The sequence below is a fragment of the Eretmochelys imbricata genome, chromosome 5 (assembly GCF_965152235.1).
Source record: "Eretmochelys imbricata isolate rEreImb1 chromosome 5, rEreImb1.hap1, whole genome shotgun sequence".
NCBI lineage: Eukaryota > Metazoa > Chordata > Testudines > Cheloniidae > Eretmochelys > Eretmochelys imbricata.
Genome location: NC_135576.1, coordinates 61,178,153 through 61,196,326, shown reverse-complemented (window position 1 = coordinate 61,196,326; position 18,174 = coordinate 61,178,153). Strand labels below are relative to the sequence as shown.

The 18,174-nt window shown below is 40.7% G+C and overlaps 1 protein-coding gene across 1 annotated transcript in view; it reads right to left on the bottom strand.

Annotated features, from left to right (window-relative positions):
- Positions 1–2,247: 2,247 nt before the first annotated feature.
- FAM81B (family with sequence similarity 81 member B) overlaps positions 2,248–18,174 on the bottom strand; it is a 35,315-nt gene continuing 19,388 nt past the window's right edge. Inside the window, exons 5-8 of the mRNA XM_077818016.1 lie at positions 15,593–15,699; positions 10,969–11,104; positions 5,335–5,524; positions 2,248–2,381 (exon numbers count right to left, since the gene is read on the bottom strand). Coding sequence (XP_077674142.1) covers positions 2,248–2,381; positions 5,335–5,524; positions 10,969–11,104; positions 15,593–15,699 — 567 coding nt within the window. The remainder of the gene's footprint in view (positions 2,382–5,334; positions 5,525–10,968; positions 11,105–15,592; positions 15,700–18,174) is intronic.

Below are 18,174 nucleotides of genomic sequence, written 5' to 3'. Positions count from 1 at the left end.
AGTAACAAATAATTCCACCTGTCCTGCAAATAGGGTTATGGTTATCTGACACTCCAAAGTACTCTGAGCTGCCTATAGCTTTGGAATCTCTCTTTTGGCTTAATGCTATGTAAATAACATTTTAGACCAAACTCTTTCTTTTTTTAAAAAAAAGCATAAGGCCCAGCCCTACATTTTTCTTGGATGTGAACTTCCAAGATTGGGCCTTGAATTCTGTTATCTGCCTTGCCATCTGGCCAGACTAATATGCCTTCCACAAAGCCAGCCAATGAGGAAAAGCTGCGACCAGCCATGAACCTTTGGCTGGCTGTGAAGAGGAGTATAAATTGCATCATGCGGAAAAGAAGGCTTTTGATCATGTCTTTTTGCACAAAAACTGCCCAATCAGCAATAGCAGTAGTGAAGCTCATCTAGCATGTTTATTTCACATGAAATTTTAATTCTAAATGTCTCAAACTTGCAATGTAATCATGCAAATCAATACTTTGTGCTGTAGCATGAAGGCAAGAGTAATCTTGTCCAAAGGAGGGCATAGAGGGGAAAAGGAGCCTTTCCCAGCTAGTCTGCACACCTGCAACTGTGGTCTTCCCCTTGTGTCAGGTTTAGGCTCTCTGTAGGATGCTCTGGATCCATCCAGACATCTGAGGCATACTGTGCTACTTTGGAATAAATTCCTCAGTGGCCCTATATTTTGCCATAACTTCATGGCTTATACAAGTAATGTTATGGCACCTAGTAGTGTCACCTTCATAGGCAGGGAATAATGTGAGCCCTATAGGATGAGTTCAGAAGACAGCTGGGTAAGGGTCTGTAGACGTATATTAGGATTGCAGGTGGCACTGTAGATTTTCTGCTATTCCCTGAATATGTGTGACACAGAGTGATGTGATATTAAAGGGTTGCCAAGATGGGAGCAGCAAACAGTGTTAAGTGCAGACACCTGTCTCATAAGAGTGCTACCTGCAAGGCCCAATGTGAGTCGAACTTACCAAAATTGAAACACAGAAGGAATGCATTTGACATTGGTCACTATTTGTCTTTACACCATTTCCTGTTGTGAGTCTAGTTTTTTGCATATACCATAGAAAAGGAAGGTTTCCTTGCAGCGAGAAAAGTATATTTGTTACTGAATTGGATTCTCCTGTTATCTGTACTGAGGCCCATTCATCAACCATGCTGTTAAAGAGGCTATGCAGGACCCCTGCCTGAGGAACTTTTCTCTGAGTATGTCCTAGACAAACATGGAAAACCAGAGCCACTAGGATTATCTGAGTTCTATCCCATTTGATTTGCTGGAGAGAGGCTCAGAGACAAAGAATTTATCAGTTGTAGTACAGAGTATCTACCACAATTGCATTGTGGTCATTTTCCCTCCCCCACCCTGGCAAAATTGTCTCCGATGTCAGTGGACTGAAATTTAGTGTGTACTAGTGCCTCAGAATCCTGGAACCTGAATTACCAGGTAAACTTATTTCAGGGTTGTTTCTTTTTTTAAAGTTGAAGCAGATAAAAAGGTGTTTAAGATTTTATTTTACCCACTTTAATGATCAAGAAGCTAGGTATAACCATCACCTTCTTTCCAGGAACCAGAAAAGCAGCTTGGAAATAGATACCATATTTCTGATAATGCAAAAATCATCATCTTGCCTTTGATTGATCACTTGCACCAGTTTCCTTAGGTGCATTGAATGACTCAACTTCTCTTTATCTCGAACCCAAATTACACTGCACCAAATGTTCTGCTATATTCTAGAGAGACTGAGGCAAGGATTGCTATTCTTCCTTCAACTGCCATTGAATATTAATGGACTTAAGTATGTACATAGAGCAGTACTAGGAGAATTTATTAGGCCTAATTTTGATTTTAGTTGCAGTAGTGTAAAACAAGTATAATTTAGACCAGAACTGGGCTTGTTATGCTTAAGAATTTCAGGGCACTAAATGGAGAGGTAGATCCTAAAAATCCCAAAATAAGAGCTAATGTTTTGTGAAATATCCCTTTCAAATTTGTCAGTCCTTAATCTTTATTTTCTTGTCACACTGACCTTGCTTCAACATATTAAAACAAGACAAAAATCACCAAAACTGATTTTCTTTAGTGTTGCACTAGATCATGAAGGTTCTACTATAAAATATGATTTAAGCAGAGCAGTAACATGCTATGGAGACATGAGGTTTTCTTTGTTTCAGTCTTTAAGCCAACAGTCCTGTTAAGATGAGAGAACAATGGCAAATGCTGAAAAAACTTCACTCTTCCTGAAGTTCAGTTACCTTGCATTGTATTTTTTTTATGTCTTTCTGGAATTTCTTTTTTTCTAGTTTCAGTTTTGTCATCTGTATTCGTTGGAGTGAGTTGAGAGCTTCATGAATGGACTGAAATCCTGGTGTAAAAATAGGTATATTTAGTTAAATTATGGTCAAAGGTTTTTATGCAACCTTGCAGTAATTAGCTACCATTTAATCTAAAATCCATTCAGGCCATTCTAACTATCTAAGCTGTTTTATTGCATGTCATGGAGATGCTTTAGCATTTTAAATGATAACCTCCTTGGTATTGGAATCATGTCTTCGTGCATACTGGGCAGCACCAAACAACTGGTAGTGCTCCCAAAATTATAGCAATATTACCGGAACTTGCATCACATTTATTGGCTGTGAAAATTGCATTCTATACGATGTCCAAAAAACCAAAAATGAAGTCCTGCTTGTATTGAAGTTACCTTTTACCAGTTGTGCAGTTTCACTGTTAAAAGCATGACTAATGCACTGTTTATCCAGTAACTGAGTTGTAAGTCTATAATCCTTACTTTTGGACTCAAGAAATTCTCTAATTACATTTACATACCCTTGGAGGCATTGCTCCTGCAAGTGACAACATGGCAAGAGATCCCTGCACTTGCCCAGAGCCCCTTCTTGAAGTCAAGGGAGCGGAGTATCATCCCACATGCTATCAATTGCCAACGTAGAACCTAATATGACAGTTTTAGCCAGCAACACTGTAAAGTAGGCAGAGCCTTTCTCAGGGCTCACCCTCAGGTAGCTTCAAAGCCCTTTCCCTCTTTCTAACGTCTTTTGGGGTTGTGATAAGGCTTGGGGCAGCAGAAGTTTGTCAGCTGTTTCCCTTTCAGCTCCTTGCGAGGTGCAGCTCCTTCCTTCCTGGTTGCCACCCCTTCCTGTGACCCGCTGTCCTTTTTAACCTTGCTTTCTCCAACTGCCACAGCAGGCTGTGTAGCTGTGTCTATTTGATATGAATTGAGCCCAAAGGAGCTCATTAGCCTTCTCCTGATTGGGATAGGGGTGTGCTCCATCACAGACAGGGTTGCTGGAGGGCTGGTGTCTGACTCAGACAACTCATCACCTGTTAATAAGTGGCAATGTCAGACAGTGACTATAGTTCCAGTCGGGATACATAAAATTATTTCATTTCAAGCAACTGGATGCTAAACTTTTAGCTTTGGTGTGTCCCCTCCAGGTAGTGGAGTTCATGCCAAGAAATCCAACACTGAGAACAATTCTGAAGGAGAGCGAGTCTTGGAAGTAGTCACTACTTTCTAATACACTATATGGTATCACTAAGAATAAAAAGACAGTTTTGATGGAAATCATACATGCATTTTTGAGATAGGTATATAGAAGGCCCTCATAACAGTAGTATCTGAGCTCCCCCTTATCCCAAGTAAATATGTAAAGAAAGAGGTTAGAGTTGATAGGTTCTATCATTTCTGAAATAGATTTTAAAAAAAGCTGGTATGCTTGGAAGTTTATCAACATTTCATTGTAATATGGCTAACCAGAGACTGGAAGGTTTTGAACAATTAGATTTATCCATCCCTGTTTGCAAATTACAGGCTCTCTCAAATGGGCAAACGTCAGAGAGGATTAGTTTGCAAATTTGTCAGAATAGATGTTTGATTTTCTTGCTAACTAACATCTTAACCATAGTTTCCAGCTAACCGTCCTCTTTTTAAAAATAAAGTATCTACTTGGTAGCATGACAGACGGTCACTTTTTTTTTTTTGCTTTTGAAAGTGTTGTTTAATATGGAGTTCATTTGATCAGCAAAAAGAAAAGGAGTCCTTGTGGCACCTTAGAGACTGATGAAGTGAGCTGTAGCTCACGAAAGCTCATGCTCAAATAAATTGGTTAGTCTCTAAGGTGCCACAAGGACTCCTTTTCTTTTTGCGAATACAGACTAACACGGCTGTTACTCTGAAACCTGTCATTTGATCAGCGCCACTCTTCAGATATGATTTAAGCAAGTAATTGCAGAGTATTTAAAGTTATAAAAAATCCAAACAGATTTCTCATATTTCAGACATTTCCAAGATATCTTGGCTTTTATACTGTCTCAGCAGTGTATAAGCACCAACAGCAGCTATTGAGACGGCATAAAAATTACAAAGAAAGTGCTCTTTCTTCTTGTGTTTCTCCATACCTGTTCTTCTTGCTCTTCTTATTTCTTGTCATCCCCACCAGATAGTTAGGAAAGAAAGAGTTACTGGGGAAGTGTTTACAAAAAAGCTGGGTTTTGGTATTTTGATCTGAAGATGGCTGGATTTGGGTTTAGCCTGATTATCTCTGACATGAAGTTCAGCAACCAAGGACTTGCTGCTGAGAATGCTCATCCTTCAGCATCTGAATTTTTAAATTCAGGAATTTTCTAATTGCATCATCCTGCTAGATCCTGTCTTGCTAGGTTGTGGATGGTAAGGTGGTCTTTGAGATAGCCAAGTCCAAATCTGTGAAGGTCGTGGTAGAACACGACTAGGTTAGAATTTGGTCTGCAAGTGCACTGGTGGATGTCACTAGCATTCATCATAGAACACTGAACAGGTATGCGTGTGTCTGTCTGTTTAATCTAATTATCAGTGTACAGATTTGTATTGTGCCACTCTTTGTAGCAAGTTGAAACTTCAGAAGGACCTTGTTATCTGCTGCCTTAGGTGAAAATATACACAGCTACACATCATCAAGCAAAGATCTCAGTAACAAGGTTCTTGTGCAAATAGAAAGGCTGCAGCCTCCTGATTAGCTGATGACGGAAGAAAGGATTCTCACTGTTAGATGCAGTCCCTAAGGCAGAGTTTGGAAACCAGATTCAGGCCTCCAGCTACAAGCTACAGAAGGACAGTGTCACCATTGGAAAAGGAAACTGGAGTACCGGATTGTGGTGGGCTATTGTAATGTCTGTCAGCAGTAACAGGCAGTGAGGAAAAACTATTTGAAAAATAGTTATATGGCACTAAGGAAGAAAGGCATATTTTGGTATTGTTCCCATTTGACTAGGAAGCATGTTACAGTCCTGTACAAATATAACAAATAAACCCTTCTTACCTGATCTATATTCATTCTGGATTTCCTCCAGCTCATTCCAGATCTGTCTTTCAAATCTAGTAATTCTTGCATGCAGTTTATTTTCATATTTTGTCACCTGGCTCAGCGCCATTTCACATTGCTGTGGTTTATTATTCTCTAGCTTTAGCGAGAGGTGAAGGTTTTCTTCCAGTTTCTTTTCTGCTGCTTCCTTTTAAATAGATATCATGTGAACATCACATAAATACCAAAGTTAATAAGGCTAGGTCTACACTTATGGCAGTCTATAGAGTACATACACTGAACACCCACCTAACAGGAGTATAAGTAGCAGTGTAGACTGTGAGGCAATGCTTAGGTGAGTAAAGACACACTAGAACCTTCAAGTATATATCCCTACATAGCAGTCTACAGTCCCATGTTTACACTTGTTTTTAGCAGTGTAATATCCCACTGCCTCCCTGCTGCCGGAGCCTTTCCCTGCTGCAAGGAAAGGCTTTGGCAGTGGGGAAAGGCTCTGACAGCTCCACACTGCTGGAGCTTTTGCCCACTGTCAGAGCCTTACTCGGGTATGTGTAGTTGGACACATGCTTTGCATGTGTCCATCAGTGTTGAGAGGGCCTCAGAGGATTACATTGCTCACCAGAAAACTGGTTTAACTCAGGCTGGCCAGCCAAGAGGCAGTTTTCTTTACCTTTGAAATCCACATAGACATTATAATATTAACTAAATAAATGTTGCTGGAGCCTTATACCCATGCAGGATGTCCTCCAACCCTCCCCCATCCCCCTGAGATTCAGGGGGTGAGAGAGGGTGGAATGGAGGCTAGTGCAGGGCATTTAAACAAACAAACAAACAGCGATTTAGTCCATGATTCACCTTGGAATTCACACTCCCCTGCGGCTTTCTGTTACTGTGCTTCTCTCACATGAAACTTCCTAGCCCAAAGTGTTAAACATTAAGGAACAAATCCAGAGCCCAGCATGAGTAGCCAGTCTATAGCTGAAGTAGATGTGCAGTTAGGGGCTGGAGAGAAATCCTTTCCCACACATAAGCCTACTGGCTGCAGTAGCCTCTGAAGGCTATTACACAGCTCCTGGGGGGCATGAAGGGAGGGGTTTTGTGGCTACCCTCTGCCACCTCCCCCTTGCTCTGCACACTGCAGTACAGGGAGCCTTGTGGCTCAGAGCTGTGTCACGCTATGGTCAGCATCCCCTGGTCTTACACAGAATGGCATAGTTCTGCTCCCAGGGGACCCTGCAGAGGCAGTGGCAGGCTTTGCCTCAAAAATAAAATGTTTACAAACAGCAGTGTTGTTGAAACCTAACCAGAGTTTGTTTAAACCAATACACTAAACTTTGCATGTACAAATATTGAAATTATGTACAGGTGGCTGATTAAGTGAGTCATCTCCCAGAATAACCTACGGCTGTTCTGCACTCATTAAACAGTTCCATCCCATCGCATGTAAACTTCGAGCCTAATCTGTGCTCATGTTCATACAGCTTCTGTATGTCACATAAGTGATGAGTAAGCAATTGTACCCTCTCTGTTTCAAAATATGTAGAGCCTGGACAACGGGATGTAATAGTTGGCTTAGCAGTTACGGCCTGATCCTGATTGGCGTCAAGTACCCCCCCAAAGATATGATCCGAACTTTCGTGAGTAGCTTTGAACACTACATCGCCTGCTACACACTGCTGTTCCCTCTGAGGTTCTGCTTTGAAGATTCCTCGAAGTCCCACCCAGACAACTGCATTTCCAGCTGTGTTTTCATGAAACAACCACCACCACCGGACAGTTTGGCTACTCCAGAGAGAAACTATGCTCTGTCCTATTTCTTCTATTCAAAAGTAGTGCTGCAAGCTCAGGCTAATGTTGACTATGTTTTGGCACAACTTTCATACAATCTCTCTACAGAGAAAATAGCACTGCATATAGGTGTCTTCTCTGCAAAACACCCATGAAAATGCTAGTATCAGAGGCAGCAAATAATACCTCAAAGCTGCTGTGTTTTATAGGGCTGGAAATAATATTTTTAGCGTCTTCTCTATTGCACTGTATCATCAGTAGTAAATAAATTTGATTTATTCAGTACAGTAGATGATTGGATGGACTAAGTTATAGAAGCATTTTGTTCAGGATTCAAATTCAAGGACATTTTCATAGGAGTTTTGTTTGGAACTCAGTGCTATGTCCTCTGACACACCCAAGATCATACCTGCTGCTGCTGCGAATCATAATAATGTATTTGATGTTGAACCCCGCAGCAGGATGTAGTGTATTTATCAAAAGACCAGAAAAAGCTTTCCGAGCTTTAAAAGAACTAATTAAAATGTATTACTCAAGTATCAATTCCCAATTATTCGTATTAGGGCTGTCGATTAATTGCAGTTAACTCACATGATTAACTCAAAAAAATTGTGATTAAAAATTAATAGTGATTAATTTCAGTTTTAATTGCACTGTTAAATACCCACCAAAATTTATTAATTTTTCAAATATATTGCTTTCAATTACAACATGGAATTCAAGTGTTCAGTGCTCACTTTATATTATTTTTATTACAAATATTTGCACTGTAAAAAATGATAAAAGAAATAGTATTTTTCAATTCACCTCATGCAAGTACCTTAGTGCAATCTCTTTATTGTGAAAGTGCAACTTACAAATGTAGATTTTTTGTTGTTACATAACTTCATTCAAAAACAAAACAATGCAAAATTTTAGAGCCTACAAGTCCACTCAGTTCTACTTCTTGTTCAGCCAATTGCTAAGACAAACAAATTTGTTTACATTTACAGGAGATAATGCTGTCCTCTTCTTATTTACAATGTCACCTGAAAGCGAGAACAGACAAACATTCACATAGCACTTTTGTAGCCAGCATTGCAAGGTATTTAAGTGCCAGATATACTAAACGTTCCTATGCGCCTTCATGTTTTGGGCACCATTCCAGAGGACATTCTTCCATGCTGATGATGCTTGTTAAAAATATAATGCATTAAACAAACTTGTGACTAAACTCCTTGGGGGAGAATTGTATGTCTCCTGCTCTGTGTTTTACCCGCATTCTGCCATATATTTCATATTACAGCAGTCGCGGGTGTTGACAGAGCATGTTGTTCGTTTTAAGAACATTTTCACTGCAGACTTGACAAAACGCAAAGAAGGTACCAATGTGAGATTTCTAAAGATTGCTACAGCACTTGACCCAAGGTTTAAGAATCTGAAGTGCCTTCTAAAATCTGGGAGGGATGAGGTATGGCACATGCTTTCAGAAGTCTTAAAAGAACACCACTCCGATGCAGAAACTACAGAATCTTAACCAACAAAAAAGAAAAATCAACCTTCTGCTGGTGGCATCTGACTCAGATGAAAATGAAAATGCATTGTCTGCACTGCTCTGGATCATTATCGAGTAGAACCTGACATCAGTATGGACATGTCCTCTGGAATGATGGTTGAAGCATGAAGGGACATATGACTCTTTAGCACATCTGGCATGTAAATATCTTGCAACACCATCTACAATAGTGCCATGTGAATGCCTGTTCTCAAGAAGCAGGCAGCATTATCTCCTGCAAATTGTAACCAAACTTACTTGTCAAAATGATTGGCTGAACAAGAAGTCTGAGTGGACTTGTAGAATTATGTACAAAAAATAACTGCACTCAAAAATATAAAAATCTTTAGAGCCTACATTTGTAAGTTCAAATTTCATGATAAAGAGATTGCACTAAAATACCTGTATTAAGTGAACTGAAATATTTTTACCGTGCAAATATTTATAATCAAAATATAAAGTGAGCACTGTACGGTTTGTATTCTGTGTTGTAATTGAAGTCAATATATTTGCAAATGTGGAAAACATCCAAAAATATTTATATAAATGGTATTCTATTATTGTTTACCAGTGCGATTAATCTTTTTAATTGCACGATTAATCATGATTTTTTTTTTTAAATTGCCTGACAGCCCTAATTCCTATGAAATTTAAGATTTGGTAAGCTGGAGGTTTTGAACTGAAACATGTTTATGAAATTCTGTATATAGACAAATTTTGTACATCCTATAAATCATGTATATGATTTTTAATGTGCACTAGCAATCTTTGAGACTTGTGTTTGTAAGAACCAAAGGAAGAAGTTTGCTAAATATATTGCATTCTCTCCAGGACTATTCTTGGGATGCAGAGAAAGAATCCTTAACATCCTTCCAGCTGTATTATGCTCGAAGTTTGATTCATCAGTCCAACAAAATAAACCTTCATTTCCAGACCCTGAGAACAGGGATTTTCTGAAGCTAAGCACTAATACTGAAGAATGCTTCAGTGCCTTACACAAATCACAGTGGCTCTAGACCTTTGGTGCCTGAGCTCAAAGTGAAAGTGTGTAAGTTCAGGATGTAAATTTTGGTACTTTGAACTGTGGGCTGTTTACTATTGATAGGAGAGTTGTGGTATGGTTGGGTGAACTATGTCTCAATCCATGCTGGGGGCCACAGTATCCAGAGTTAAAGGAATAGCGAATATAAAATGTACTGCATTAGTTTTCAGGTGAATATTCCAGTTCATAGAAGGACATTGTCTATTGTATATCTTGGCAGTAATTTTGAATGTACTGAGCCCAATTACACAAAATGAAAAATTGATTTGTGGATTGATTACCAGGAATTGATTACCAGGAATTCTACTATCACTCCTGCAAGCCTTCTCTTATCTGCATCTGTTCTACCTCTTTATTCATCTTTCATATTCTCCACTCTGCACCCCTTTCTCTCCCTTTTAGTTTCACACTCCTTTAATCCTCCCTGCATTCTTCAATCTACCCTGTTTCCTCCCCCTTGCCTCTTGTCTTCCTGGGGCTCTGCTGAAAAGTGTGATTTCAGGAAAAATATTTTGCCAGACTTCAGGTGAAAGAATTTGTTTGTTCTACCTAACCATTTTGAAGCTTTAAACACTGAAGTTCTTCAGCTATTTCTAAGATGATGGAGAGGAAGGAATGTTAAAGAATAATATGGTGGATGTGGCCCACCTTTTATTTGTGTTTAATTTTCTAAAATGCTTTGTCTGAATACAATGATCATTGAAGGGGCAAGTATGAGACAGCTGGAGTCCTCCGTTTATTCATAGCACAGTTTCAGCATGGATGGGAACAGCATGAGCCTCTCCATTTTGATCCAGCCACGTATCTCAGCTCTGGCTGTCAGGTACCACATGTGTAGAATGCCCTTAGCCACTCAGTCCTTGGTTTCTCTGATGAGAATGTTTGAGGATGCCAAATGTGGTAGTGGTTTTTGTGATGTGGACAACTGTCCAATGGAAAAATAGACTTAGAGCACCAAGCACAGAGACCATTAAACAGTCCGATAGTAGCTTTTGGGCAGTACCACCGTGAGATGGATTTGGAATTGACAACATAGAGACTAAAGATTTTATATTGCATTACCAGTCCATTTCCATTCTTTGGTCATTTTACTGACAGAGTTGTGCTTCTGGGGCTTAAGGGTTTTGCTGTCTATTTTGGGGGTTTTGACTTTGCATCTCTGGAAATTTTTATGGAATCAAAAATCTTTGGGGTTTCTCTTGTAATCAGTCTGAAAGGTCTAGAAATCCATACTATTTTATCAGTCTGGGATTATAAAACATCTTACCAGTCTCTCCTTCATTGCATTAAGAAACTGATCTTTATGGTAGGCTTGTTCTTGTTCAGATCGCCTCAGCTGGATTTCTGTCCATTTTTGTTGGTCCTGAATTTGATCCCGGAGGTCATTTAGAAGACTATTCACCCTAATATTAAGAAGGTTTAATCTTTTAGCAATATATCTGAGTTTTAGTCAATGTTATGTGAAAACCTTAGTCACTCGAGTAAATTGTTAACAACAAGCCAGGCTGGCTTAGTTCTGATGCACGTTGTCATCTGGGGAAGAAGATTGGAGAAGTGAATGCGTGTAATAGTTTATTTTCCCATTCCAATCAAATTTACTCTTGAAATGGATTGGTTCTATTCCATTTCTAGTCATATCAGGGATCCAACTGGTTGTGGTCACTACAGTATCGGGCTGAGCATACCCTATATTGTTGGCACCAGGAAGAGCAGCAAAGTCAGGGCTGAGCTGGAAATGGAAACATGGAAAGACAGAATAGAAGCTTGTGAGAGTACAAGGAGATCAGTTTGCCTTGGGGGCGTATGGGAGTCTGGAAGTCCTCCAAAAAGACAGACGATAAAGTCCAGAAAGCAGACAAGGGAGGGAGAGGGAGAGGGATTGAGGCTAACAGCTCAGAAATCAGAGCTGTGAACAGTGTCTAGTTAGAGGGGGCTGTGTGCTTTAGACTTTGGTCTTTTTATGCTGCAAAAATGTGATATAATGTACATTGTGAGCTATATTACAGAGATGATTTTAGGACCAAGTTTCAGTTATAAATGTAAATTTCCAAGCTTTTGTGGGTGACCTGACCTTAAAGAGTATTAGAAAATAATAATATTTTCTATGCTAATTTCTGACATATTTGTTCTCCTGTAAACTGACTCCTGGAATTCTAATTTGAGCGGTACTACTGAGTAAGTGCACAGCTCTGGGGTAAGCCAGCTGGGCTTTTGTGCCTCAGTCAAAATATAAAACAGAAGCTTATAACAAAGCATTCCTGGAAGGCACATTTACTTGTAATTCTAAAGTTCAAATATCATCCTAAAAAAAATTGAGAGACTTTTTTTAAACAATGCTACAGGTACAGTGTTATTAGTCTGGTGGTAGAGATAATGGTAATTAACAGTAACTGAGATTCTGAAAACAAGAACAGAGCAATTGTAAATGACTTGCTATACATGGAATTTGACATCAGTTCTTGCCTGTAGCTCACACCTATCAAGAGCTATTTTAAATAATGCATTGGGTCATTTTGTTATTGCTAAACAAAAAAACCAAACAATTGCAAGAGATTGTTCTGAAAGTTCAAGAATGAAAATTTGAGCAATTTTCTCTATCATATCAATGGACTCACTTTCTGGAAAAAGGAGCCCCCCCATTTATCAAGAAAAATGATAACAATCCTGTACTACAAGTTTTTCCCCATAGTCAGCGATAAGCCAGGGATGAATAGGCTTGCAGAAAGGAGTGGTGAGGGACCAGAAAAAAAATCAGTTCATTCATTTTCTCTGCCCACTTAAGAACAATAAGTTCTCTCACAATCCTGCAGTCTTTCCCTACTTATAGCTATTCAAAACGCTGCTGCAAATATTTTCCTGGCTCATTGTTTCTCTATAACATCTCTCTTTGCATGCCTCCACTGGCTCCCCTTTAACACAAACTAATCTTCTCTGCTTTAAGGCCCGTCATGGTTTATCCCTGCCTTACCCATCATCTTTTATATTACTACTGAGACACCACTCTTGCCTCCACTATGCCATTCTTCAGCATCCATTTGTAAAGTTTTCAAAAAGCATCTTAACATTTCCTCCCTTGCCAGCCCTCCCACATAAAAGATCCCTGTAAACAACCACTAAGCTACCTCATTGGCCTCCTTCAAAGCCCCCCTAAAACGCTCTCCTCTGCATGATGCCTATAAAAAACCTCAACAATGATTGGTCAGTTGGCATGCTATGACCATTTCTGCTCATACTTATCAGTTTCACTAGTCTAACTATTTCTTTGAGCTTCCCCACTGTTTGTTGTATCCACCTGTTATCTCTTGTTTTACTGTTAGCTCTTTGGGTGAGGGACTGTATTTTCATTGTGCTTTATAGAACCTAGCACATCATTGGGGTCCCTAGGTACCACTGGAATGCAAATCGTAATCAGGGAGATAATATACATTTTTTTGCCAAGTGGTGTTGCTTAAGTGCTTTTCCTGGAAATGTTTTTACTTGCTCCTGAGAAAATACACTGAGTGTATTGAGATCATACAGATAGTATGGTACAGTGGTCAACCTGAGCAATTTAAAGGGAGTCAGGAGGGGAGATATAATTGGTATTACTGAAAAGTGAGTGGGTGAGTCACTTGACTGGAATGCTAAAGCTCATATTTAGGAAAGAGTGGGCAGAAGAGGGTGGGGGAGAATGGCATTCTATGTCAAAGATACCATTACATGCTTTAGAATTATTGACAATTCAGAAGGGCAGGATCTGTTATATGTACAGATCAATGTGCTAACTGAAGTCACAAGATGGGGAATTTGCCTGTACAAGTTGTGAATTCTGATCAAGGATATGAAGTGGTTCTTTTGAAAGGACTGTATTTTTGAATAGCTCTAGGTGCATGTGGCTCCCATCCTTGCTGACGTGGGCTGTGTCACATCCTTCCCTGACCAGGTTCAAAAGGTGTTAGAAATTGCTAGCTACCTGTTCAGGTAGAAGCATCTTGAGACAATAGGTTAGTTCAAGCCTAGGAGAACCTGTCATATCCTATCTCTCTGAAGGGGGCTGGTGAAGGAGAGAGTAGAAAATTTCCAGAGAGGACAAAAAATCCAGAGAGGACAAAGCAAGAGATGGCAAACATTTTGAAAAGGTCGAGGGGTGGGGGTGGGGGAGAGAAGAGAGAGAAATTCTCAGAGTCACACAGGACCAAGGAGAAGAGATGGATGTGTTTTCTTAGTGGGGGTGTGGGGGCAATTTAGCTGAGGGACCAACCAAGATCAAAGCAAACTGGCCTGCAGAGTTAGCGAATGAGAGAGAGATGCACTAAGGTTCAGATAAGTCATGTCACTGCAGGGGAAGGGTCCTGGGTCTCCCAGAGGACCCTGGCACCAGCACAAAGAATGGTCCAGAGTGGTAAAGAAACTGAGTGAGTTGGAGGGGGAGGGGAGGGAAGCATATAGGGTTTATTTTTGTCTGGATCTAAATTTTTCATGTTAAGTAAGAGCAAATGTATTTTAGACTCCTGTGCAAAATGTCTGTTGTGTAGACATCTCACATACCCCTTGAAGACAAACTGTAAACCTAGCAGGTGTTTAAGCTATGGGGGAACCAGAGGTGTCACCACTGGTAACAAGGATTGGTCCAGAGGCTGCTCAAGACAATCTGCCTCCTCTAGGCAAAACTTCAGTGTGCGACTCCCCTCCACCTCCTAGAAAAGGCGCTTTGGACTTTTTTGGTGGGGAGTGTGGTGAGCCTTCCAGTGATTGTAGTAGAATTGGGGGAGCCAAGTGCCAGGTTGCAGTGCCATTCACTCAAGTTTAGCCTAGTGTCTCTCCATCATGATGTGGGGAGGGGCTGGCTGGGTAAAATTTGAGTGAGCAGCATGTGGGGTTGCAGCATAGTTCAGGTTTGGCCTGGCTGCCATGATGCAAACTAGGCAGCTGCCTAGTTTGCTTGTAGCTAGAGCAGCCACGGGGCTGGGCAGTGGGACTGCAGGGTCTCAGTTCGCAGAAAATTAAGTAAGGGATCCTTACTGAGTGTGAGCCTAGACACCTCGAGCTGGGGCAGTGCCTGGGCTCCATTCAGACTCTGGAGGGATTCAGCATTTGGATCCCCTCAGAGCAGTCTAGTGAGTGTCCAGGAGGGGGAGCTCATCTAGAGCTGTGACAGGGCTACCGGGTAAGGTTGCGCAGGATGAACAGCTCCTTAAACATCTTTTTATAAAGGTGTAGAAAGAAAAAATGTGAGAATTTATTTTAACACAAAGTATCGTAAGCAAGGTGGGGGTAATTCTATAGTAGACCTCATTCTGATCGATAAAGCTGAATTGGTCACTCCACTAAAAATTGATGGTTGCCTAGGTGCAGGTGATCATGACCAGCATATATTTCCTGATGCCCTAGCATAGCTACAGTGTCTGCCAGACCTAAAGGTCCACCTATTCCCCACCCTTCCTGCCCACCTGCACAAATGGGTGAAGTAGCAGCTCTATGGAGCCTGTTTCCCTTCCCATGCTGCTTCCAATGGCATGGGTAGCCAGAACAGGGGTATGGGGGGGTACCTTGATTTCCTGTACGCCCCTGTGCTGCCACACTAGCCAGGCTGCAAGTCAGCCATAAATGTTATGGTAAATTGAACAAATGTGGCTAGTGCCTTTTTGAGTATGGTAAGCTTCATTGACTTTTGCATTTGTTGTTTTTTCTGGGGTGGCATTTAGTGGCTCTTCATTTTAAGGATTAGTTTTTAAAACAATATTATTCAATTCTATATTTTTAATAGATGACTATTGTGTATGTCTTCCCTCAGCATTTTTGCATGTATATAAATCAATCCGTTTTGCTGTTTCATGCCAACTCCATCATCAGACTAAAGCATTCAGAGTGCATTAATATAATTAAAAAAACCCAAACTTTCCATCACCTACTTGAAATCCAGAAGTTGCAATTCATGGTGTTGATCCCCCTGGACTGTCTTTAAATGAGAGCTTTGCTCAGAGTTGGAAGTCTCGATCTTGTCTAATAGCCGCATTACCTAATGAAAATTCAACAGGGAATGTTTTCATGAGCCAAACTATCAGCACTTACATTAACTACACATTATTGCTACAGGAGCTGGGAAAATCAGCCTGAACTTAAGATGGGTGTGCAACTGAAAGTGCTTTTTCCAAAAGTAATTTCACGGCATGCTAAAGTCTAGCAGTCAAACTTCTGGCTGTATACTCTATTCTCTTTGGACCAGATTCTGCAAGATGTGGACCACCATTTAACTCCTATTGAGGTCAGTGGGGACTGAGCCCTTTATAAGGTAAAATTCGTATATACAGCTACCTATCGTGGCTCCCAACTCTATTTACAATGCATGATGATTCACTGGTAGCATTCTTTATAGCATTCCAAATACTTGATGCTAAATGATGGTTTTATGTAGAGAATCCAGGATGCAGGTCTACCTAAATTGGGAGACCAAATCTGAGAAAATTTGAAATACCATGAGTTTGATTATGTTCAGTACACTTGGCAGATGAATTTAATTAGGCCCTAATGTAAAGGCTTTTTTGAAGTTCATGCAAGACTTTAATCATGAGCTAAAAATCACCTACTGGGAAATTATAATTCATTTGGCAATTAGAAAACTGTATATGGCAAATGTAATCCCAAACTAAACAGGGCCAATTCTGCCACCATTATATACTGTTAGTACCTTAATCCATAGGAGTAGGATCATTGATATCCACAGGACTACTTAAGGTGAGTCAAATAAGACCCACAGTGATTACATTGTTTTCTGAACATAAGAACAGCCATACTGGGTCAGACCAATGGTCCATCTAGCCCAGTATCCAGTCTTCTGACAGTGGTCAATGCTAGAGGGAATGAACAGAACAGGTAGTCATCAAGTGACCCATACCTTGTCACCTATTCCCAGTAGGGTGATCAGGCAGCAAGTGTGGAAAAATCAGGACAGGGAGTGGGGGGGCTAATAGGAGCCTATATTAGAAAAAGACCCAAAAATCGGGACATCTGGTCACCCTAATTCCCAGCTTCTGGAAAACAAAGGCTTGGGAAACTTCAGAGCATGGTTTTGCATCCCTGCCCATCCTGGCTAATAGCCATTGATGAACTAGATAAGTTCATGAAGGATTGGTCCTTTTTTGAACCCTGTTATACTCTTGGCCTTCACAACATCCTCTGGCAAGGGGTTCCACAGGTTGACTGTGCACTGTGTGAAAAAATACTTCCTTTTGTTGTTTTAAACCTGCTGGCTATTAATTTCGTTTGGTGACCCCTATTTCTTGTGTTATGAGGAGTAAACAACACTTCCTTCTTTACTTTCTCCACGCCAGTCATGATTTTATGGACCTCTATCATCTACCGCTTAGTTGTCTCTTTTCCATGCTGAAGAGTCCCAGTCTTATTAATCTCTCCTCATATGGAAGCTTTTCCATACCCCTAATAATTTGTTGCTCTTTTCTGAACCTTTTCCAGTATATCTTTGAGATGGGACAACCACATGTGCACACAGTATTCAAGATGTGTGCATACCATGGATTTATATAGAGGCAATATGCTGTTTTCTGTCTTCTTATCTGTCCCTTCCTCAGTGAGACCCAACATGGTTAGCTTTTTTGACTGCCACTGTACATAGAGTGGAGTTTTCAGAGAACTATCCAGATCATAAATATTTCTTTCTTGAGTGGCAACAGCTAATTAAAACCCCATCATTTTATATGTCTAGTTGGGATTATGTTTTCCAATGTGCATTACTTTGCATTTATCAACACTGAATTTCACCTGCCATTTTGTTGCCCAGTCACCCAGTTTTGTGACATCTCTCTAACTCTCCTCAGTTTGCTTTGGACTTAACTATTGTGACAGAATGGCCAATGTTGATATGGTGGGTCCCATGCTTTTCTTGGCAGGGGGCACCAAGGACCCCACTAGTGGCCCAGGAAGATGGTAGAGGATGGAAGCAGGGGAGGGGTCTGGGTTTGCTCCTCAGTCTGAGCCCCAGCCCCTCCCAACCCCTGCAGATTTCTTACCCTCTTCCCCCTTGGGTAGGGTTACCCTCGGTCCTTGATGCTGAGGCAGGGTCTCCCTTCCTTCAGTTCTCTGGTTTTCCAAGTCTCAGCAATGCACCTCCAAACTCCAGTCCTCTTTCCTTCCTCGTACACCCTCACTGCCTGAAGCAGGGGATTTTATTAGGTTCCTGACAGGGCCTTACTTGACTACAGGTGCTCCAATTAACCTGTAGCAACTCTCCCTAGTCTACAGGAAACTACGTCTTAATTAGCCTTGGGTTTATACATCTCCCCTCTTCCACTGCTTCCTAGCCCTCCTGTATCAGGCTATGTTGAGTAGTTTTGTATCATCTGAAAATTTTGCGCCTCATGGTTTATGCCTTTTTCCAGATCATTTATGAATATGTTGAACAGTATTTTTTCCAGTACAGACTCCTGGGGGGACACCATCATTTACTTCTCTCCATTCTGAATACTGACCATTTATT